This window comes from Notolabrus celidotus, chromosome 13, assembly GCF_009762535.1.
Source record: "Notolabrus celidotus isolate fNotCel1 chromosome 13, fNotCel1.pri, whole genome shotgun sequence".
Taxonomy (NCBI): Eukaryota; Metazoa; Chordata; class Actinopteri; order Labriformes; family Labridae; genus Notolabrus; species Notolabrus celidotus.
Genome location: NC_048284.1, coordinates 12,305,061 through 12,328,241, shown reverse-complemented (window position 1 = coordinate 12,328,241; position 23,181 = coordinate 12,305,061). Strand labels below are relative to the sequence as shown.

The window sequence follows — 23,181 nt, the reverse complement described above, 5'->3', positions numbered from 1 at the left end:
GGTGTGTACAAGGTCATTTTTAATCTTTTCAAAGAGGATTTAATTTTTATTCTGAAATAAAGAGAAATTAAAAGTCTCATGTAAACGTAGCCATTCTGTCCTCGCCTCTTAAGCTGCTGCTGGAGTGTAAACGATGGCAATGCCTGGACAAGGAGGACAATTTTATACATTATGACAGTCCATGTGTATCAGAAAGTAAGACATACCCCAGATGTGCCATAAAAGGTCTGAAATGATTCACCCACCAGAGTTTCTTTGTGCTGGATTTTTATTTCTTTTTGGTCACAGGTGTAAACTTTAACGAGGTGAGCCCATTGTAGTTTCTCAGTCCTGGAAGTGTGTATGTGTTTATGCGTGTGTCCATGATTTCATTCCAGGATGGACTTACTCAGGCTTGGCTCTAGGGAGGTACATTGTCATGTTGCCAAAACGTTCATCATGCTTCAGGAAGGGGACCTCTCCCTTCGATTAAACTCCATCTGATCTTTGCCAACGAGGCGTTACGTCGTAGAGCCGTCATAACACAAAACAGACGCTGGATTTTTGCCTGTATTCCTTTTACATTCCAGCTGATACAACTCATTAGAGGCAACATTTCCTATTAGGATGTACTCTACTTCTACTACTATTGTCCCTGGTTTATGCTGAATATGCTAAGATGCAGCTCCATCAGTTCCCCTGCAGACGACGTCAGAATGATTTCTCCTCTTCAGAGAAAGGAAGTGATCCCATAGGAAAGTGTAAGCGAGGCCGAGTTTTAGATTAGAGTGCTTAAAAGGGCCCTCAGCCCCTCAAGATCCATCACTGTCCAATCAGTAGTTCAATTATATTCATATGTGAGGCATGTTTTATTTAGTCTCTGTTATAGAGTGGGTGCTTTAAGGATATACTCCAGGGCAGGACAGGCATGGTCTATTAGGAGGCTGCCATTTGTCAAACAGTGTCTCTGCTTCTAGACTGATCAGACAGGAAGCATTTTAGTTCTCCTGCTCAGATATGATGGGCAGCAGATCTTGCTGTTACGGCTAACAGAAGAAACATCAGTATTCAAGTTGTTTGAATGAGGCCTGAGTGAGGTCTGAGGGACAATCAACCAACTCAAATGACAGCATGCAGGTAAAAAACGCAGCCACAAAATCTTCCTAAACTGTAAACCACCAAGTTTTTACGTTGTGATGTAACCATTAATTAGCTACTGTCTTGTTCTAAAATTTCAGTTAATTTATTAAACTATAACGGGGATAAAACAGCGTCTTCATTGTCTTATCATCAAACACAATTGTGCTGCTTTATTTTGCTGCTACAAGTCAAACTAGCATGTACATTTTAAACGTCCTATAAGGAGTTTTTGGCTCCTTTATGGCCTGTCTTTTACCAGCTACTGTCAATCAATTCACTGTTTAATGAAAGTAGGAGGACAAAAGAACAAGATCAGGGGAAATATAAGGGGTACTTCTTTGTCTACTGGGGGTGCTAAAATGGACTCAAACAGGAAGTTCCTCACAGGAGGTTTAAGACAAGTTATAAGTCAGGGGAATTTATCCTCAAGAGGACATGAATTCATGAAAAGACATGTCTGCAGTGTGTTAGCCAAAATGGTTTAATCGCCAACCACAAACGACAAAAAAAGAGAGTGAAGGAATCACCTCAGGGTCATCGGATTACGATACCATACCATACCATACCATAAGATGTACTTTATTGTCCCCGTAGGGAAATTTGTCTTTGACATCAGTGCTGCACATGTTACCTGCTCCTTCAAAAATCACCACAATAACACAAGAACATATAAATAAATAAGAAAAAATGCAACAAATAGTACACATTCATACAACACACAGCATAATCTTAAAGAGAGAGCACCCTAACACTGTCCAGGTCCTAACAGGCTATTTACTATTTAAAATTCTAATAGAGATCAGCACAAAGGAGTTTTTAAAACGATTCAATTTACACTTGGGGACTCTGTACCTTCTTCCAGATGGTAAAAGTTCATACTCAGATTAAAGGATGTGCAACGGGTCTACAAGTATTCTCTGAGCCTGCCCAAGAACATACTGCTCATAAATGGCCTGTAGAGAAGGGTTGCCAGTCTTCCCTATGACCTGCATGGCAGTCTGCACCAGGCAAGAGAGTTTGGTTTTGAGCTGAACAGAGAGGTTACCATACCATGCTGTCATCCTATACCTAATAATACTCTCCAGTACAGCCTGATAAAACAAAAACATAGCCTGTTGATTCACCCCGAACACCCTGAGCCGACGTAAAAATAAAATCTTTGCTGTACATGACAACACAGGTTATCAATGTGGGATTCATCCTCTGGGGGCCATGAATGTTTGTAACGTAGATGTAGATAATTAAACAAAGTGCTTGCTTATGGTAACGAAAATATTAAGTTGGAACGTTGCAAATTTAAAACTCCTGTAAGGAATTTCCTTTTTGTGTCAGTTTTGGCGCCCCCTGTGGATTAAGTGATACTTACATCTTAGCTGATCTTATCCTGTACATGTGTTAGTTGGGTTTTCTAACTGAAGATCATATCCTGCTTTCTGTTAACAGTCAAACGTGTCCCTAACTGGGGGTATCTGCTGTTCAAAATGTAAACAAAGGCTGTTTTTTTAGCATGCTGTCAGTCATCTGGTCTGACACCTACCCAGACATTGAAAACCACAATATTGGAACAGTCAGGGTTGTTACTTATGGGTTTGTGTGCTTTGTAGGAGTTAAAAAGACATCACATTTATTTCAGTCTGTTATTTAACAAGCGAATAACGCCTTAGAGGAGCTTCAACATCACTACCTGTAACATGTAACTGCTCCTAAATGCTGCTTCTGCACAATAATGTACTCTACATGCTGGGTTCAAGAGGGATATCTAAAAGTGTTTACAAATGTGCAAAGCAGATGCTTCTTGGTCTATAGTCTTGGTGGTCTTTTGAAAACAAATGGTCTAGACTGCTTGAAACACAAACAGATCAAAATTCACCATATTCCACACAGGGTTAGTATTTTGTAAAGGATGCAACTTTATTCACATTTGATACAAGAGTCCAAGCTACACTGGTCCTTAAATTACAGTAATAAGGTCAAACTCATGGAAGACTCCCATCAGGGTTCCTCAGACCCCCCAGGACCCACTCGTCTCCGCAGGCGCTGCTCTCTCATCTTTCCCGGCATCAGGGAACCTAATCTCCCTCCTCAACCCCTAACCTCCCCCAGGCACATGGAGGATCCAGAGAAAGGAGCAGGAATGTGACGCCCCCCCACCCACCCTTCTCCTCTACCTCCTCCATCTTTAAAAGCCCATCTCCTTCTTTTACACTGCAGCAAAAAAATCTGCTACAATAAGTCATTTGTACCTCACAGTAAATGATTAAATCTGTTTTTAATAGGCGCCAAGAATGTGTCAGAGAGGTGAGGGTTTTCACTTGTCTCTAACGTTAGAATTAAGTGTAATCCTCTTGGCTCTGGATACTCAATACCTCAGCAATCTGCCGTACTCCACATTGTGTTAAGTTAACTTCATTTGTTCTGAGAGGGTCCCAAGACTAGTCAAATTGTTTGGAAAATGGTGAGAGTTGCACTCACTCCATTTGTTCACTTTAAGAAAAATAAGATTGAAACACCCCGTTGGAATTAAATCACTTTTCAATTCAGTTTGTTTTGAATGGAGCTCAGCCAAGTGCTGATGTAAAGCAGAGTCGTGCCTGAGACCGGAGGTAAGAAAAACGGAAAGGGAGTGAACGAAGGATACGAAGTAGCGGTTCTCGAAAAGCTTGTTGTGAGATGGGAAACCCTTTTGTGATCCTGAAGAGATCAAACCAGCATCTTCCTATTCCATACAAAGCTTCCTTCCATGCTACATTGGAACAAACCAAACCTCTTAAAATGCACATTTCTGTGGATCAAACCCATCATCAAACGTTACATCTTTGTGCAACCCGCAATTTGCAAGCTGTTAAGTGCTTTTCATTCATCTCTTTACTAACACTATGGTTTGTAGATGTGGACTACCTCCAAAGCCTTTCAGGCTCCAGTAAGGGCTTCTTTAGATCTCTACTTCCCAGTTTTTTTTTTACAATCCAGTCTGTCCTAGAAGACAAGATGATGCATAACAACAACTGGAATGCCAAATTGGTGGTGCAGATATGCCAGGAATGCAGGAATAACAGATGTCAAAGGCGGCCTAAACATACCCCTCTGATAGAAATGCTGCTCTACACTCAAATTTAAAAGCCACGATTCTCTTGTAAGAAACTAACTCCAGCGCTAAGAAGACGAGGAAGGATTGTTTCAAGTTGCATGAAAGATCATCTTGATTTTACAGAGACATTTCAATTGTTTCTCAGTATCAATGAATATGGTCAGGAAGTTCTCAAATCTCAGACGTCACAGTGATTATGTTCATCTCGTCACGCAACAACTGGTAACGTACTGTCAGAATCTGAGCAGGAAAAGCTTGTCGGACGCACCGTGCAGGGAACTCGAGGAAACATGCGAAAGGAAGAGGAAGTAGTGATGTCAAGAAATGAACGCGTTTCCTGTCCAACATTCTTATCCATCCCTCCGGCCCCCACACACAAACGGGAGGAGGGGGAGAGGATGAGGGAGGATAAGAGGATAGAAGAGACAGAGGGGAAAGTGAAGTAGAAAGAGAGGGATTAAAGAGGACTGGAGTGTGGATTCAGAAGATACAAGCACTGGTTTGAAAGCAGGAAAAGGGAATTAAATAAAGGAGAAGAAAGGAGAGACTCTCTGATCTCAGACAGTTTCTCACACTCTTAGCCCCTCGTTTCCCTTTCCTCCAATTATTTCAACATCATCCTTTTCAGTTCTTGGAAGAGTAGGAGGCGTTTTCTTCTCTGCTGTCCGATGATGTCATTCATTTCTTTACAGGCAACAAAAAGACCCTCCGCCCAATACCCCAACCCCCAAACCCCCACCCAGCCAGGCCATTCAGGACCCCTCCTCAAACATTCCTGAACCGAGGCACGTTTTCTGATTTTTCACAGATATGTGGGGCGTCACCCCCTTACACTTGGCTCCTCTTTCTCCTGACTTAACTGCAGTTTTAGTGCAAAAAATGCTGTGATGGCAGCTTGATTTAATTAGCATAGCATGTTTTTTTTCTCAGAGAAATATTTAAACTGACCACTTGCTATGCTGGTTTCCACTTTCCATCCACTTGACTAGTTTGAAGGTGATTTAAAACATCATTATCCACATCGTCTGACAGAGTCAAACAAAAGTCCTGCTGCTAATCTTTGTTTCTTTACAAATCATAACTTAGATATTCATATCAACTACTTATTTTATTTGGTTGAACCAGATGTCTGAAGCATCAGTTTTGCAACCCTGCCTAGGAATGTTGCCCTTAAAAGTACTCTGACTACTCTGAATCAATCTATTGGATTAATTTTAAAATGGCAAAATTTCAAAGTCTCCTGCCTTTCAGATTTCATTTCTTGCAGCTCTTATTAACTCTTCTAGGTCCCTTTTGGATTTGGTAAGTCTTTCTGGTTTTTGGTTCAATCTTTGAAAACAAGAAATTTCTCAATGTGCCCTCAGGACTTGTGGTGGGTGTTTCCCACTCTTTGACAAAATGTAATATACCAAATTATGAAAATGAATTTTTGAGTGCAGCTCTAATCAGATTTGAAGTTCCAGGTCATGGCAGGTAATCAGGGTTCAACTTTTCAATAAACAAACGCCAAAGAACTGCAAAGACACAAAACAGCTGTGTTTACTTAAAAACGGTTTATATGTTATTGTTGTGACATGAGTTTAATAGTTGTATATTATATATATTATATTGAGCACTAAAGAGACACTCGTAAAGCAGGATAAGTTCAGAGCTTTTTACTGGCCCCCTTCTCGGATGTGATGATAGCTTCTTAACAACTTAGGCTGTTTTCGAAACCGCCTACAATACTAGCAGTACGTACTGATTTGGCCAAAATTCAGTATGTAGTTAGCAGTATGTGAACAAGAGCAAAATCTGCAGTATGCCAAAACTCCCCGGATGTCTACTGATTCTGGAAAATTTCACAGCATGCATCGGACCAGTCTGCCTCACGTACTGTTTCCCATAATGCACAGCGCTCGTTCTGCTTTTTTCTTTTCTCTTTTTAAATCATAAGTGATGCTAAAGAAGCAGTTTCCCTATCAGATTGGCCATTCTGAACCCGGAAATCCAGTGACGTCTGGTCCAGCGTACTGCAACACAGATCGAACAGAACAGTCATACAACATACTAAATTCAAACACAGTACATTAGTAAGTAGTATGTAGAAGGCCGTTTCGTAAACAGCCTTAGTAAAATGCCAAAGTTTTAACCAGAACCAAAAAGCATGGCCATATTTCTCCTGTTTCAGCATCTTTACACTGACTCCCTGTATGTTTTAGAATTGCTGACTACTTTTAAAGCTCTCCATGGACTTTCTCCCAGCTACATAGCTGACATGTTGATACTGTAGGAGCTGAGAGATCCTCAGGCAGAGGGTTACAGTGAAAACTAAAGGGGTAGGAAACTATGGAACAATCTGCCTGAGGAGATCAGGTCTGCTGAGTCAGTGATCTCTATTCAATCCCTTCTTAAAACACACTTTTTTCGCAGAGCCTTTCCTGATTTTACCTGGTCCTCCTGAGTTACTCAGTTTAAAAAATATAGATTTCAAAGATTTGTATTCCTTTAAAGTTCTTTTAATGTTTTTTAAAAGATGTTCAGTTTCTTGATATTGCATCGTGTGATTTCATGACCAGCCTGTTTTGTTTTGCCGCCCATGTGAAGCACTTTGTACCCTGGTTTTTGAAAAAGTGCTCTATAAACAAAATGATTATTAATATCATATGGCTCCTCTTGACAGTATTTTCCATACAGCTCTCTGCAAAATCGAAACATTAAAGTGTCTCAGGATGTATGGAAGTCCAGGAATGTGACTGATGTGAGTGAGTCATATGAAGGAAGTGAGGAGGGGAGAGGAAGACGTGGGGCCGGTCCAACAGAGGAACTCTCATCAAACTCCTGAATTCCCCTCGGCCTGACTCACTGTCCACTCAGCAGCGTAATGTACAGCACTGCCACAGCGCTCATTGTGCGGTATGCACAGATAGTGAAATAACAAACAGATGAGTCACTGCACTAACTGAAAGCCTCAGTGATGTGTCATAGTGAGATATTTAGTGAATGACTGTGATCAAATGAATCAGTCTTTTTAATAATACACCCATAGGCTTACTTGTTTAACTTATTGGATTAAATTAAATTCTTCAAATTAAAGATATAAGTTTTATACAAAGAGACAATCTGAATGTGATCGGTCTCCTCGCAAGAAACGCAAGCTTTTCTCTGAAATGTTACTAAAGTCATTTTATTATCCTTTCAAACGTAATCATATAATTACCTTCCTCCCTGCACTTTTTTTTTAGCTCTCTCTCATAAAAACCATGAAGTCTTCCATTCATGGACACAGATCTTAGTCATTGAAGCTTCCTCAATTCAGCTGAGTTGTAGAGACCCAATGGAAGTTTGTTTGATACAGAGAAAATTAGATGATAGCTTCTTCTGGTCATCCTGTACCTTTTTTCCGGCTGTTTTTGTTCTTACCTGATTGATGTGACGTTTGTAGAAATAGAAATTAGGAACTGGAAGAATATTAAGCTGAAGTCCTCCAGTAGTGTTTCGAAACAACAAAGTAAGAAAACAACTCTTATTAGATCTAGAATAGAATAGAAGAGAGCTTCAGGCAAAAGTTGAAATAAGAGTGAAACACAGAACTATTGCACATGCTTACATGTTGTCTGTTGTATGCAAAATCCCTGTTGACACACATTTTACATGCTTACATCAGTCCCTCAGTGTGGATATATATATACATTGCCCACATTAAGAGCCTACATCCACACACACACACACACACTCTTTGGGTTGAGGGACAGGCTTCCAGACGGTACTTGATTACCGCTGTTATCACCCATTTGGGAGCCTTCTGGATAGAATTCACACATTCCTGTGGGACAATGCTGAAGTGTGACAGATCTGATTATGCTGGTATTTACCTGAGGATTTATCTGCATTCCTCCTTGTCCCTCTCCCCCCCACAGACAAAAGCTGAATTAAATGTCTGTATTGGAGAAATTGAGTGGGGCCCATTAACATTCACAGGGGGGCAGGCGGCAACTTGATGGCACACCGCGTCATGGTTTGGATGTCGGCTCCTGGAATCAACTTTTTGCATTATAAAGAGAAAGACAGAGTTCTGAACTGAGATATGATATTTCAACATTTTTAGTCTAAAACATTAGGATGGGAGGGGAGAGATACAATGATCCACCTTAATTGAATAACTACATTAGCTGTGTAGTATGGAATAACTTTGAATTATTACATGGAAAAGCCAGCTCAAGGGGCGTTGGTGGCCTAGCGGTCTAAGCGCCCCACATACAGAGGCTATTATCCTTGTCGCAGAGGTTGTTGGTTCGACTCCCAACCGGTCGACCATTTCCTGCATGTCTTTCCCCACTCTCTACTCCCCTCATTTCCTGACTCTCTTCAGCTGTCCTATCAAATAAACGCAAAAAGCCAAAAAATATAACTTAAAAAGAAAAGCCAGCTCATACTTAAAGGTCCAAAAAAAGACAAACTCTTTCAAATTTAGTTCATAAATGGATTTTCTATTAGACTGCATGAACCACACAAACTGCCCTCCACCGGAATGTAAGAGACAGAAACCTCGATCAAGACCAGACTCATCAGCCTCTATGTGGTGGCTCCTTTAGTTCTGATGTTTAGCTCCAAAAAGATAATGGTTTAAAAAAAAAAGGATTGGGATTAGGGATTGGAACTCCAAAGTAAAATCCTGGAAATTCCTCCTGGTTTTCCTCCATCAACATTCCTCCACATGACCAGTGACAAGAGCCATGAGATATGGGGGAGAGCCACTTGGCCTCCTAAACAAGGGGGAGCAGTGGGTAGAGAGGACTGGGTGGGTGCTTGAGACTGTTTTTTTGGTTGGTATTTTGAGGACACGTCTGTATTAAGGCTGGACTAGGACACTCTAGAGCCCCCCCGTCCAGAATATAATAATGCAATGAATATTTTAGTGTGGCATGGTTAGGGGCTGCAATATTAAGTTTAAAGTGTTCAATAGTTTCATTTATTTTAGCAGGGAGGCAATAAATGCTTCTTTAAGAGATCACACGATGAGCCCCAGTCATCCAAGGTGGACGGTCTGAAGGGAAGACGAGTGGATGAGAAGGGGGAGGAAGAGAGGAAGAGGGGAGTGTGAGGGGGAGGGGGAGGGGGAGGGTAGGGGGACTCATTCAGAACAGCTGAAGAAAGGAGAGGGAGGTGGGAGGAAGAGGCAGGCAGGGGTGGTCCTAACATGACATGTGTGTCAGTCTGTTGAAATGTGTGTGGAGCTCGGTTTTCTGCTCATACTGGCTGAGAAGTGCTGGAAGAGAGGGAGTGAGAGAGAGAGAGAGAGAGAGACACACAGGATCTGCCCTCAGACTTTAAGAGGTAAAGACGAAGCCGACTCAGAGCCTTCAACACATTTTGAACTGAGTGAGCAGAGACGTGAAGAAAAGGCTAGAAACTACAAGTTGAAACATTTTTGTATTTATCTGAACTTTGGGCCATTTTTTTTTAATTTTTGTAAACATTTTGGAGAAGAAACTTTGGACTTTTACAAATGCTTGGGACAATAACTCTAACAGGTAAGAACAATATTGAAATAATGTTTCATTTACAACTTTTCATTAAGTGTTGGTCTTTAATTTTTTTACATGAAGTTGTGGCTGACTGAACGTGGAAAGAGAACGTTTAACCTCACTTTTGTGATTTACAATTTTTTGAAACTCTATTTTTTTCTTTTAATGTTGGCTTACTATGTTGGCTTACTATTCTGTACTGAAGACATGTTGTAGACCTGGAGCGCTGGTGTCTCCTTACATGAGTGAGTGCACTCAAAGGCATTGTTGTCCTGAGGGTGTGGTTAGCTGAGCACTACGGTTTGTGGATGTTCCGGCACAGGCGAGCAAATTCAGATTGAGGTGATTTTCCTTCTGCTGTGATGTAGAAAAAAAAAACACTTAGTGACTAATAACTGTGATATCCTTTCTCCTCTTTTTTCATTTATTGTGTTTTCAGCTTAAGCTGCAATATCTCTTCACTATCATCACAGGATGTGTAAAAGACCTACAGCATCCTCTGTTTCCACTCGTAGTGAGAACCTGTTTACTAAGTGCAGTTACATACACCATTCACAACGTGTTACTACCATCTCATGCCAAAACCAACTACTACCCGCCCTGACCTCGAAGCACACTTCCGATGAAACGTTTTGGTAGGACAAGAATGTCACAGTGACAGCTGCCAGACTAAAACTTTCAGTTATTCGCACAAATATTCTCTGAGGCTGCTTTTAGCTCTCATGCCACCATGTGAGGCAGCTCCCCGTGCATCCCCCGTCATGTGAAATGTTTCATTAGATTAGAGTGGGATCCTTAATTCCCAGTGGGCTTATTCATTGCGGCCACAGAGAGTCAGAAGGGAGGGAGGGGGGAAGAATGGGGGCGTATGGAATTAATTATATGCCAAGACTAATTCTTCTTCAGGGTTTATAACCCGGAGTGATGGTTTTTAATGGAGCAGGTCTGGAATGTTTTGCTTGGTGTGACCTCTGCTTTTGGGTGCTGCACATAGATGGAATACCAAAGCACTGATATGAATAGACAAACACTTGTGGTGTTTTCTCCACTTTGCTGTGGGTTAATTTAACACACAGGAACATCACACTTTAACTGGACTTTAATGAGAAAAGACTTAAAGTGGTTATTTTGGGTGTTAGATCCTGCTGAGACGCATCTCTGATATGGAAAGGGAGTGATAGAGCCGGTCCATCGGGGGATGGTGTGGGGTAGTCTCCCTGCCCTCTTTTTTAACTGACTCCTTTTGTTTAAAGGGCGTCTACGTAGACAATGGTAATTACTACAAGGATTTGCATATATTTGGCAAAGTTTGTAAATAGAATCTCGAAAGTGGAGCTGCCATTCATCCTCCTGACTCCCCATGAGCCCCTCCCTACTACAACATACAAACCCACAACTAGTGCAGCCACAACAGAAACACTATCTGACCTCTCTGGAGTGGATTTACAACAATCGTTTTTTGGCTGCGGTGATGATATTTAATACGAGGGCATCATCTTACCCAAACGTCTCTCATAATTAAACGTCTTTCTCCAGCAGACCACAAACATTTCAGCTATGGATGTGTGTGTCACTGATATGTAACACCCTCTAAAGTGAGTTAAGGCGCCGGCCCTGGGGCAGAACCCCCCACCCCCACCCCCACTCCCTCCTCCTCCACCACCTCCACCACCTCCCCTGCATCCCTTCATCTCTTAACTGTCCGCTCCTCACCCCCTGTTGCCTCACCCATCACACTTGCATTCTTTCTGTTACAGTCGTTATTCAAAACACCCACTCACCCTCCTCCTCCTCCCCCCTACACCACACATAGACCAACACCCCCACCTCTTAACCAAATCAATCTCGAGACGTTAACAGTCCTGTGTCTGTAAAAAAAAAAAAAAAGAAGTTGGGTTTGAAACAAAGATCAAAAAGAGAGGAGAGATGCCAGCAGTCTGTTAAATCAACATGGCTCCTGTTTTATTATGCATGTAGACACACATGGCTTCGTCTGGATACTAACAGTCTGACCACTCCCACACACACTCACACACACACATCTTCATTCAAGCACAGCACCGCCGGAACTTCATTGAAAACAGCTTACAGGATTTTTTGTTATCATCTGCTCTATACAGGGATTTCCTCTTTGGGCGTAGCTTAGTCGAACGTCTTTGAATGTCTCTGCTCTCTTTATCATAAATTTCCTCACACTGAGTCTTTTTACAGGATGTTTGTGGTTCTTTTGGTTTTAACTTGCTTGTTAAACAACTTTACTTGAGCGAGCTCAAAGTAACACTGTTGCAAAATCTGCTGTCATGTGCGGCAGATTTATCTGGTGAAACTTTCTTTCTTAACGTTAAACATCAGTAAAGTCAGAATAGTTCCTCCAAGCTGCTTCACGTCTTGATAAAAGAAAAGTTGACCACCCCCCTTCCTTTATTCCCAGAGGCCAGAGAGGGTTAGAAGGCTATTGTGTTTGCATGTGTGTGTCTTGGGAAGGGGGTGGCTCCCCATCCATCCTGCTGTGGTGGAATTTGGGTCAAGGGGATTGGGACTTTTTTTTCGTCTTGAGGAGGGGTAGTAGTTGAAGCCTGTATTGTTTGGTTTGAATCCTACACTTGGCTAGGCCAGACACAGTTTAACCGAAAAACAAACATTCGGAGGCTCTGTGGCATTTAAATTTGGATTATCTTTAGAGCATCCTAAAATAATACTCCCAAACACATAGTCAACAGCATAGCTCACATTCCTCTGAAGTCAAGTCTATACATAAGATATGTTCATGTCCTCCCTTACAACATCAACAAATCAAAGCAATTCTTTTTCATCACATATGTGAGGTTTGACATTTATTGCAGCAGTTTTTACAGTCATTTTAAATGCATTTCTACTGTTTTGTCCATTTCTGGAAATTCTGCGATAATTTCTGTTTTTTAAGTTGAAATATTCAAGGAATGCAGCTGCAGTAAGTGCAGCTTCATGCCTGTAATTAAGCTAGAGGATGTGGACAGATGTGGATGCAGAGGCTAACATTTTTTGTGTCATAACAACACAGTCATCTTCCAAAGATATAAAGCATGATTTACTCTATTTAAATCCAATTTTTAACCCTCCTGTTATGTTGTGAGTCAAATTGGCCCTTTTGAAAGGCTATTTTAGTCAATAAATGCCTTCCAAACCAGCTAAATGAAGCATAAAAATCTGGGCAGCATGTGACAGAAGAGGTGTTGTTAATTTATCAACATTGCTTTATAAAAACAAAAAAATCGAAATGTAAAATAAAATAAACAAAAATCTATGTCATGTAAAACTATTGTATTTATATTAAGGGCTTTCCAATGTACATTAAAGTTTTAACATGAATTTTAATGAAAAAAATCTTGATTTAAATGGTTAGTAATGGAGTTAAAATTAGATTTAATAAAATATCTGATTGGGATTATTTGGGGTTCTGACACTTTTGGATAATTGAATATGCCCCAGGTCAAATTGACTCGGGAACATTATTGTTGTCCCTAAGAAACAAACATAACAGGAGGGTTAAAGCAGATTCTATCAAACAGTGATTAGTTTTAAGTGTTTTCCCTCAGATTGAGTACTGGATTGATTTCATAGTCCAGCACTTAACATTAGTTTTCCTTTTCTTAGCTAGTGACTGATGATTAAACAGAAGTTGAGTTGGGGTCCTGGTTTGGCCTAGGAGTCATATTGCTTCCCATGTACAGATGCTCTCCTCAAATGTTATTCACATGTTATTGTCTACTCTATCCACTCTCCTGCCTTGTCCACGGTTTTGGGGAAGTGTGCCCGTGTCTTTGTGTTTCTGAGTGTGTGTAATCAGGTGAGCTGATAGTAAAGTTTCACAGGTCCTGGGAATCTGTTCTTCGAGTCAGGGGAGGTATGACGTGAGGTTTTCCAGACTGTAGAGAGAATTGAGGAGAAAGCCTCAGATAGAGGCAGTTTGACATCATTTTACTCCTCATGGCAGGCAAACACTGGACATATGTTTCACTTTTGCTTTTATCTCTTATCTCATTTACTATTTAAGTTATCATTTGTTTGTATCACTACAGATGAAATACTTAACTTTGCAAGGTTTGTAGTGATGCTTGGCCAATGGAACCCAGAATTGTAATTTGTGTAACTTGTATTTCTTTTGGCATGGTTTCTACATGAAGGATAAACTGGATTATATTGCAATCTGCTTGTAATCATTATATAAAAACAATCATTAGAATAATCTCAAAGGGTCAGGATCTCAGGAAATATCAGAGTATGATGTCTTCAACAATCTGCAAATGATTATAAGACTTTTAACTAATGGAAAAATCTTGCATCCTTTGCAAACTTTGTTTTTCTGAAATAAATAGATCTATATTGTAGATGAGGTATTTGGTTTCCTTTTAATCACCTGCATTTGTGAAATTGCAATCAACTTGTCTAAAAATTGAAGCTCTGGTCCGTGCAGTTTTTTCGGTGTTGTAGGAACATTCTTGTATGTAAGCAGGAGATGAGAGATGGTACAACTAAAACAATCAAACTAAATCAAAGTTCTTCTTTTGTGGTTTCAGTTGGCCAGCCAGATGGTGTATCCGTGGCTCAGAAAGAAGAGGCCCCTGAGACCATGGACATCCAGGATGAAGTGACTCCTCAAGTAAATGGTGAGAAAGCTGAGAAAGAGTCCCCTGATGCCAATGACATCTCTGCTGTCGAGGAGAAAGCAGCGGAGGAAAAACCTGATGATGCGAATGAAGTTGGCTTCAAGAAGATCTTCCGCTTCGTGGGATTCAAATTCACCCTGAAGAAGGACAAAAGTGAGGAGAAAGACCCCGTGAAGCTCCTGACAGTCAAAGATAAAGACGGGGAGGAGGTTACTGGCACTGATGAAGCTGCCAAGGAGGAGGAAGCTGCCACTGCTGTGGAGAAAAGTGCGGCCGAAGATAAGGAGGGTGAAACAGAGGCATCTACTGCTGAGGCAGAGGTGGTTCAAGATGGTGACAAAGCTGAAGCTGCTGATGCCTCAGCTGAAACCGCTGCAGCTGAACCTACTGAGGAAGCTGTAAAGGAGGAAGGAGCTGAAAAGGAAGGAGAGACATCTCCACCAGCCCAGGAGAGCACCCTGTCCCCCTTCAGGAAGCTTTTCAGTGGAGGCCTCTTCTCTAACCTGCGGAAGAAAACCAGCATTAAGAAGACTAAAGAGGAGGAGGAAAAAGAGGCAGCTGTTGATGAGGAGGCAGCTAAGACAGAAGAGACTACTGCTGTGGAGGAAAAGGAGGAGGTGGAGAAAGAAACCAAGGAGGAGGAAGCACCAGCCACTCCTGAGGAGGAAAAGTCTGAGCCCAAAGAGGACACACCAGCTTCTCCAGATGAAGCAAAGGCAGAGGCTGCCCCCGAGCCAGAGGTCACTGCTGAAACTCCTGCTCCAACTACTACTGATGAAACCAAACAGGAAGAGGAGAAGGCAGAACCCAGTGCTGAAGAAGAGAAAGTGCCTGTAGAGGTGACGACTGAGGCTGAGTTGCTGTCATCTCAGGAGAAGACAAAGCCTCAAGGAAGCCCCCTGAAAAAGCTCTTCACTGGAGCCGGCCTCAAGAAGCTCTCAACTAAGAAACAAAAGGCCAAGAAGGATGCCGAGCCAAAGCCCGCTGAGTCTGGGGAGCAGGTGACCGAGCAGATCCAGTCCTCCACTGAGTCAGCCGAGGCTCCAAAGGCTGAAAGTGGACCCTCATCTCCTGAGGAGTCCGGAGAGCACGTCCTTGCTGTGGAGATGGCCCAGATTGAGTCCAGCCAGGAGACCGAAGGTGAAGTTGCTTCTGATGGAGAGAAGAAAAAGGAGGGAATCATTGCCTGGTCCTCCTTTAAGAAGCTGGTTACACCCAAGAAGCGTGTGAAAAGATCTTCAGAGAGTGACGATGAAGCTACAGGTGAGAAACCAGCGAAGTCAGCCACTCTGTCCTCCTCTGAGAGTGCTCCTTTAGCTGATAAGAGTGTTGAAGAGGAGGCTAAGGAGGAAAAGCCAGCTGAGGAAGAGCCAAAGACTGAAACCACTGAGAAACTTGTCAGCAGCACTGAGGAGCCCAAGAAGAAGATGGACACCTCTGTCTCCTGGGAGGCTCTGATGTGTATGGGTGGACCCAAAAAGAGGACCAGGAAGACCTCTGATTCCGACGATGAGGAGACAAAGATTGAAGAGGAAATACCAGCAGCTGCAGCTGCAGCAGTAGAGGGGGAACAAGAAGTCAAAACTGAGGCTGCCATTGTAACTTCACAGAGCACAGAGCATGAAGGAGAAGTTGTTTCCTCCCCTGAGCCTTTAAGCAGCCCCCCTGAAAGAGAGTCTGCCTGGGACACTCTGAAACGCATGGTCATGCTTAAGAACAGGACCAAATCTGAGGAGAAGACTGAGGAAGGTGGAGAGCAAGTCTTGTCAGACAGTGAAGCACCAAAAGATGAGTCCTCCTTCTCTCTGAGGAAGTTCCTGCCAGGTCGCAGAAAGAAGAAGGCCGACAAACAAGCCTCCACTGAACATGGAACCGGTGACGAGGACTCTGACACCCCTGCTGTGGTTCCTCTCTCAGAGTACGAAGAATCTGAACAGGAAATGGCATCAGAACCAGAACCAGAAGCAACTCCAGTCCAGGCTAAAGTATCTGCTGAAGATAGGTCTCCTTCATGGATCCCAGCCATGGTGGAACTCATCGAAGACAAACGTGATGAGCTGAGCGACATCCCAGAGGAGGCTGAGAATGCTGCCACGCCAAAGTCTGTTGACACTGACATCATAGAGGACGAAACTGAGGATGATGCTGCTATTGCTGCTAAAGCTTTAGCGCTTTCAAGACGCAGGCTGTCCACAGCTGAGGTGAAGCCCATCGCTCAGGCTCCATCTGCTGAAACTACTCCTGTTCCTCAGGGACCCAAGCCGGAGAAGGCATCAGAGGTTTTGGAAAGCGTAGAGGTTCAAATCAGTGAAATTCCTATCAAGACATCTGTGGTGGTTGAAGATGTACCAGTAGAAGTAGTCTCTGTCCAAACTGAGTATGAACCACCAACTGAGACAGCTGAGTCAAAGACCAACACTGTAATGGAGCGACATGTACAAGGCGAGGCAATGGCTATCTGCACCGGCCTTGGAACCAAGGAGATCGCTAAGGTAGCTCTGGAGAAGCCTGCAGAGACCGTCATGGAGACTGTGGCTGTTATCCATGATGCCCTGAGCACAGAGGTTTCCAAGAAGGAGATGCCACTTCCTGCTGAGGAAGTTACTGTTACAGAAGATGAGGTGCTCATTGCCCAAGTTCACCAAGTGGAGTCCACCAAGCTTGAGTCTGCCTTGGAGAAAATAGAAAGTGAAATCATAGACCATCAAGCAGCTGAGGAAAACGTTGAACCTGAGATTGAAAAGGTTGGAATCGTCAGTGCTGTTGTGGAGGGATCTGAGATGGTTCAGCCTGCCACTGTGAGCGAGAACTCCCCCAAAACAGTGATTGTCAGCCCAATAACACCAACATCTGAGACAGACGTTTGTACTCTAAGTGTAGCAGTCACTGAGCCAACTATAGAAACCAAGGAGGTAAAGATCGAAGACACCAAGGTAAACCCCCCTGAGACAGTCCAGAAGGTGACAGAAGAGATAACCTTGGAAACCTCAAAGGTGACTGAGCCTGAAGTCCTTGAAGTCCCAAGTGAGGATGCACCTGTTATCACAGAGACTGTGGTCCTCTCAGCCTCGCCCATCATTGAAGCTGACCAAGTGGTAGTCTCAGGGCCGCTTAGTGAAGAAATCAAGGAGGAGATTGTGGAGGCTGCAGTCATTCCAACTGTAGAGTCGCAGGTCAGTGCAGCTGTTGATGAGGCCAGCAAGACCACAGAGGAAGTCAAGGAGGATGATCCCAAAGACAGTGACATTGAGGCTCAGAGCAAGGTCATTGCTGAGGCTGTCATACAGGAGGCCATGGACCAAGTTTCAGTGGATGCTGCTGAACCAAAAAAGCCAGCCACTCCAACAACCACCGTACCAGCAGTGGTTCAGGCTATCGCAACAACAGAGAAAGAGATCAAGATCACAGCAGAGGTACCCGTCATCACTGACACCCCTGTTGCTTTAGTCTGCGAGAAACCAGCACCAAAGTCCCCTCAGACCCTTCATGTTGCCATGGAAGTAATTGACGCAATCCCATTGGAGGTTGCAGACAGCCTTGACGCCCCTGAAGATGAGCCGATAAAAACAGAAGAAGAGCTGAAGAAAGCTGTGGAGGTAAACGTAAGTGAAGAAACTGTCGTAGTGGAAGAAGTAGTGGAGATAAAAACAGAGAGTGAGACAGGTGAAGAGAAGGAACAAAGCAAAGACGAGGAAGTGAAACCAGGTGCAAAGGCAGAGGCTCCTTCAGAGGAGATGCAAGAGAAAGTGCTGGAGATCCACACCCCAGTCCAAGTGGTCCTGCAGACAGCGCAGGTGGTGGAGGAGCTGGAAGTGGAGGAAGAGACTGTTGAGGAGCTTGACAGCAATGGTCCTGTATCTGAAGACACAAGCGTGAAACCCGAGAGCCCTGCACTTGAAAAGAAACTCTCAACGTTGTCAGAAGAACCAGCAGAAGCAGCTTCAGAGGAGAAATCAGCAGAGGCAGCAGCCAGCCAACCAGACACGGAGAAAACAGCATCTGTGAAGTGTGCGGAGGTGATGGCTCAGGTGATCGAGGTGATTGAGGAGGCGGTGAAAGAGATCGAGCCTGTGTCCACAGAGATCACAGCAGCATCATGAGCAGGTGAGACAATCTTAAAACACAAGTTCAAACTGTGATATTTAGAGAGTCAAGAAAAACACAGTTACTCACAGTTAAACAAGGATTTTTGTACAGTGTAATTCAGTTTTGTAAAACAAGAACCAGAGGTAGTTATTTTCAAAATTCCTCTGTTGGCCTATCAACCAATCTTCTCATAGTGGCTTTTTTTAAACATCAATGGGTTCTAGTTTTATTAGGGAGTAGGGGAGGGGATTTGCCTGCTGGCCAGATGAAAAAAGCTTTTGTTCGAGCTATGAGTAACCAGGGGACCTTTGATATCAAAGCAGGAATGCCGCCGTTGACCCCTTCTTTGTAGGCTGGGGTCTTAAAGGGAAGCGGTGTGTGAGGGGCAGATGAACTTGTGATGAAAGACTGATTATGATTCCCCTTGCTCCCTCCTCCTTCTATCACCGGCTCGGTATGGAGTCAAGAAACCATGTCGGGAGATTGCATTTGTTAGATTCAATTACAAAGCCTCAAAGAGCTAAAGTTCTTCTCTTTTCACATTAACGTGCACACCAGTTAAATTATAAATCTTCGTTTTTTGGGGACTATCAGGTTTTGTTTATTTTAAACTGTGAATAAGGGAGAAACTGGGCGGGGCTCACTTACATATTTATCAAGCAGTCATGCAGCTCTGCAGCAGAGGACAGTGCTGAGAGCAGAAGAGATGAGGAAGGAGGAAAACAAACCTTGTTAACCTAAGAAGATGTTAAACAAGTAGAGTTATTAGAAAAACCAAAAGCAGCATAAACATATTTGCTGATATGTCGAGAAGACATTACAAATAGTAATGAAGACACGTGACTCCAGTTTTACTGCAAGTGTGCTCTGAAAGGAAAAAGCATCCTCAAGATTTGTGAAAGGGCAACTGAAAGAAGACAAAGAATGGTAAAGTCAAACATAAAAACTGGGGAGAAATGAAACGGTAAAAACAAACTTTCAAATACAACAGACGAAGACGATGGATTTCTCCATTATTTTCATCTTCAGAGCAAATTTTATTTTGTGAAAGGGCCTCCATGGCGACCAAGTGCAAAAAATAAATCCATTCACGTATACTAGACATTTAGTTAAAGCTGCTGTGGGGAACTTTTGGTTTGTGACGATTTTGGCACCCCCTATGGACAGAACAGTCACTGTTGGTCTTGTCCTGTACATGTAAAAACTGTCCTCCTGTTGTATTTTAATATTCATCTTTATCATGGAGAAGATAAGACAGCACTTTTGGCAGGTTTCTGTTAATCCCTTTTTGACACCTACCCTGCTGCAGTGGTTTTAGACATTAACAATAACTACATAAAAATGATAAACCTCCATGATGATGGTCTTACTTCCATTTGTAGGTCATAAATAGATATTTGTATTAATTTCAGCCTATTTCATGACCAGCTGAAGACTCTTCATGAGAGCTTTAAACATCAGAATAAGTTCATGTTTTGACGTTTAAAACAGTAACTTTAGGGCCCCCTAGTGTAGTCCATGGTCTACACTTTGGGGAAGAAATGCTGCAGAGAATTTACATCATGTAATTTTTCATGCTACATTATGTTGCACAATTTATTTCTGGACAATGTACTGTATAAAAAGAACTTTATTACCTGAAAAATATCAATCTATCCTTGATAACCATAAAGATTTCCCTCGCAGGTTATTGTTAATTCATTCTTTATGCTTCAGAGACTGATTACGTTATCCAGCCATCATTCCTTGATTCTAATATCTCCTCTTGTGTCTCTACCACAGCTGGAGATTACGAGACTGATGCCTGGGAGATGCACCGTCTGCACCAGGAAGTGAGTGATGAGGAAGAGCGAGAGAGAGCGTAAGAGAGAGAGAGAAAAGAGGCAGCTCTCAACACACCCAGACTGGGCCCTGCCCATCCCGCCCAGATAGACTGAGTGACCGAGCAACAGCTCCGCCATTCTCTCCACCTCCCCTTCCACCTGTACTCCAACCCCGTCCTGCAGCTCTGTCAATGCACCGCGATGCCCAGCCAAGACTTGTCTTCACACACACACACACAGACACACAAACAAACACACACTCCAAAGCATGTCCTGTGCCTCAGACGCATCCCATCTGGCTTGTTCTCAGCGTGATGTATGTTCAGCGTCTCAGTGACTTTCCTTTGCCCTTGCTGCAGATGATGAGAGTGTGCAACCTGGTCTAGTGTCTCCTCATGTATGTATGTGTGTGTGCGCATGTGTGGGTTTGAATGATGTGTATAGTAACAAGACTGAGATGACATCAGAGGTTAAATAGATGGAGGATTATTATCTTGTATATTGTATTTATATCATGAGTATTCTTTCATTCATCCCTTTTGTTTTTAATTTTGTTTTTAGTTTTTGCCCTTCTTTGTTATATGTACATTTTACCTGTTTCTGAAAATCCCATATTAAACTGTGATACATCAGGTATTCATTTTAAGCAACACTGAGTCCTTTTAAAAGCAGATGCAGAAGAAATCCAAAAAGTATCTTGTTAGATTTACCAAAACAAATGTGAGGCTGTTGCCCTTTAAGTCGAATTCTTTGTTTATTTTAAGACTCTGTAGCCATTATAGCTAACCCATGGTACAAGTGTGATGATGCGGCGGACAGTACAAGAAAAACACTGACTGCAAAAACAAACATGAGTGCACAGGGCATGATGATAAGAACAAGAAAAGTGGAACTTCTGACACATCTCTTGTCACTCTTCATACTCGGCACCCTGAGAAAAAAAACACTAAATAAGCTCCATGTAGAGATACAAGGTCAATCACTGCCTGATTTACTGTGAAACTGACAGTGTTACACATTTTTTAAAATGTAATTATACAATAAAATGCAATAATAACACCTGTAGATGGAGCAAAATAGTTACATGCATATGCCAATGTTTGACACTGGAAGAGTCGACACTTGCATGTAAGACACAAAGATATTCAGTGTTCAGATACCATGTTTTCATGCATACTTCATGTTTTATATGTGTAGTGGAACACCGTCCTTGCAACACTTAGACAGCATGCTGACGCCATCTGTTGTCTGCAAAAAGTAGTGCATTGTTTAGTTTCAGTCATTGGTGTCTTCAAGCTTTGAACTGTGTTTTTGAACAAGGATGATAAAGTATGTAAATGTTTTTTTGTTCGGTGCAATCTCATGCCGTCTTCCTCCATATGTTGTTTTTCCACCCCGCATGATAGCTCGAGATGATTAAACTGGCACCGGGGAGGACATAGACTCACTGGTTTGGGGGGATTCACAGAGGAACGGACACTGATTGCATGGTACCAGAACGAAAAACAAAAGCTTATTTTTATTCCTCATCAAAAAAGCCAAATTGAGTTCGGATCAGTCAGGAGGAGTCATGGTCTTTCCATTGCTCACAGGATCAGACATCAGTTGGATCCAATTAAGCGTCTGTTCAGCTACCACTTTAAGTTTGGGCAGATCAAACCTAAGTAATAAATTCAGGGCTTATTTTGCAAGTTTTAACTGGCAGAAAGGGAGTTTTCAAACATCCCTGATGTCCAGTTTCTCCACCAAAGCAAACATGGTGACTGAAAGGTTTCACTTGTTTTGTTTTATCCTGCCAAATTTGTCAAACTTGCACTGTGGCAATCATTCAGACATGTGGAGAACTGTGAGAGCTTCATGAAACTGAGTTTTTTAAATTTGGTGGCTGAAGAGCAGCTCTAGAGGCTCACACTTCACTCAGCTTTAAGACCAAACCAGAAAAAGACAAACAGGAAGTGCAGACCACTGTTAGGTCACCACTTCCCCTTCTCTGACTCTAGAGTGTGTTTCACCTCCATGTTTGCTTTATGTTTGAAAAAAGAACAAGAATGACTTGCTCATTAAAAGCATTTACACTTCAGTCCTCCCTGCCTTTTTTAACACTTAACTGTGAACCTGTTAACATTTGTACAGATTGTTTACCTACTGTATGTACTTAAAAGTCATATTGTAATATTAACAAATAACCTGCAGCCATTTAGCCATAATATTCATGTAGCATGGTCTTAGCTGTCTTTTATATTTTACAAGCTGTTAATAGTAAAGATGCAGAAAAACTTGTCTATATTTCATTCAATAAAGTTAAAGAAACTAAATGAGTGCATGGTGTTTATCTCTGAAAACTTTATTGTTTTAAGAAAAAATATGAGCTCATTCTAAATTTGATGCCTGCAACACTTTTAACAAACATCTGTAATCATTTGAGGACAGAGGAGAGCAGTTTTAACCAGAAACAAACTGTTCACAGACCACAGTCTTTGGATGTGATTTTGAGCCCATGCAGTGATATCCACTACAATGACATGTGTTTTTAATGCAGTAATATCCACTACAGCAGGCATGTCCAAAGTACGGCCTGGGGGCCAATCACGGCCCAAGATCCATTTATTTATGGCCCCAAGCGTCCATCTTAAAACGTGTTAATTATAGCACAGACATTAATCACCTTCTGAATCATCTGTACATTTGCAGTTTCTTTCAAGCGCACAAACAAAACTCAAGTCAATCCAGAAACGTCTCAAAAGCTTCATATGGACTACCTGTCTAAAGCCAAAGCACTGGCAATAAAGAAGAAACACAAGAGCTCTTAAAGTTGATGGGTTTTCAAATTAATGTTTTATCATGATGTGAAAAAGTTCTTTATGGACACAAAAAGTTCAGAAGACACAAAAGAGGACACAAGACAAGATCAA

General features: G+C 42.3%; 1 protein-coding gene across 2 annotated transcripts in view; it reads left to right on the top strand.

Moving 5' to 3' along the window:
- Positions 1-22,584, top strand: part of akap12b (A kinase (PRKA) anchor protein 12b) — a 70,507-nt gene extending 47,923 nt beyond the window's left edge. Inside the window, exons 1-3 of one of the 2 annotated variants that reach the window (XM_034699809.1) lie at positions 9,334-9,720; positions 14,271-18,464; positions 20,229-22,349. In XM_034699809.1, coding sequence (XP_034555700.1) covers positions 9,696-9,720; positions 14,271-18,460 — 4,215 coding nt within the window. In that variant the 5' untranslated portion in view covers positions 9,334-9,695 and the 3' untranslated portion in view covers positions 18,461-18,464; positions 20,229-22,349. Of the gene's footprint in view, positions 1-9,333; positions 9,721-14,270; positions 18,465-20,228 lie in introns of those variants that run through there. The other variant, XM_034699808.1, reaches the window with a different exon arrangement.
- Positions 22,585-23,181: the final 597 nt, after the last annotated feature.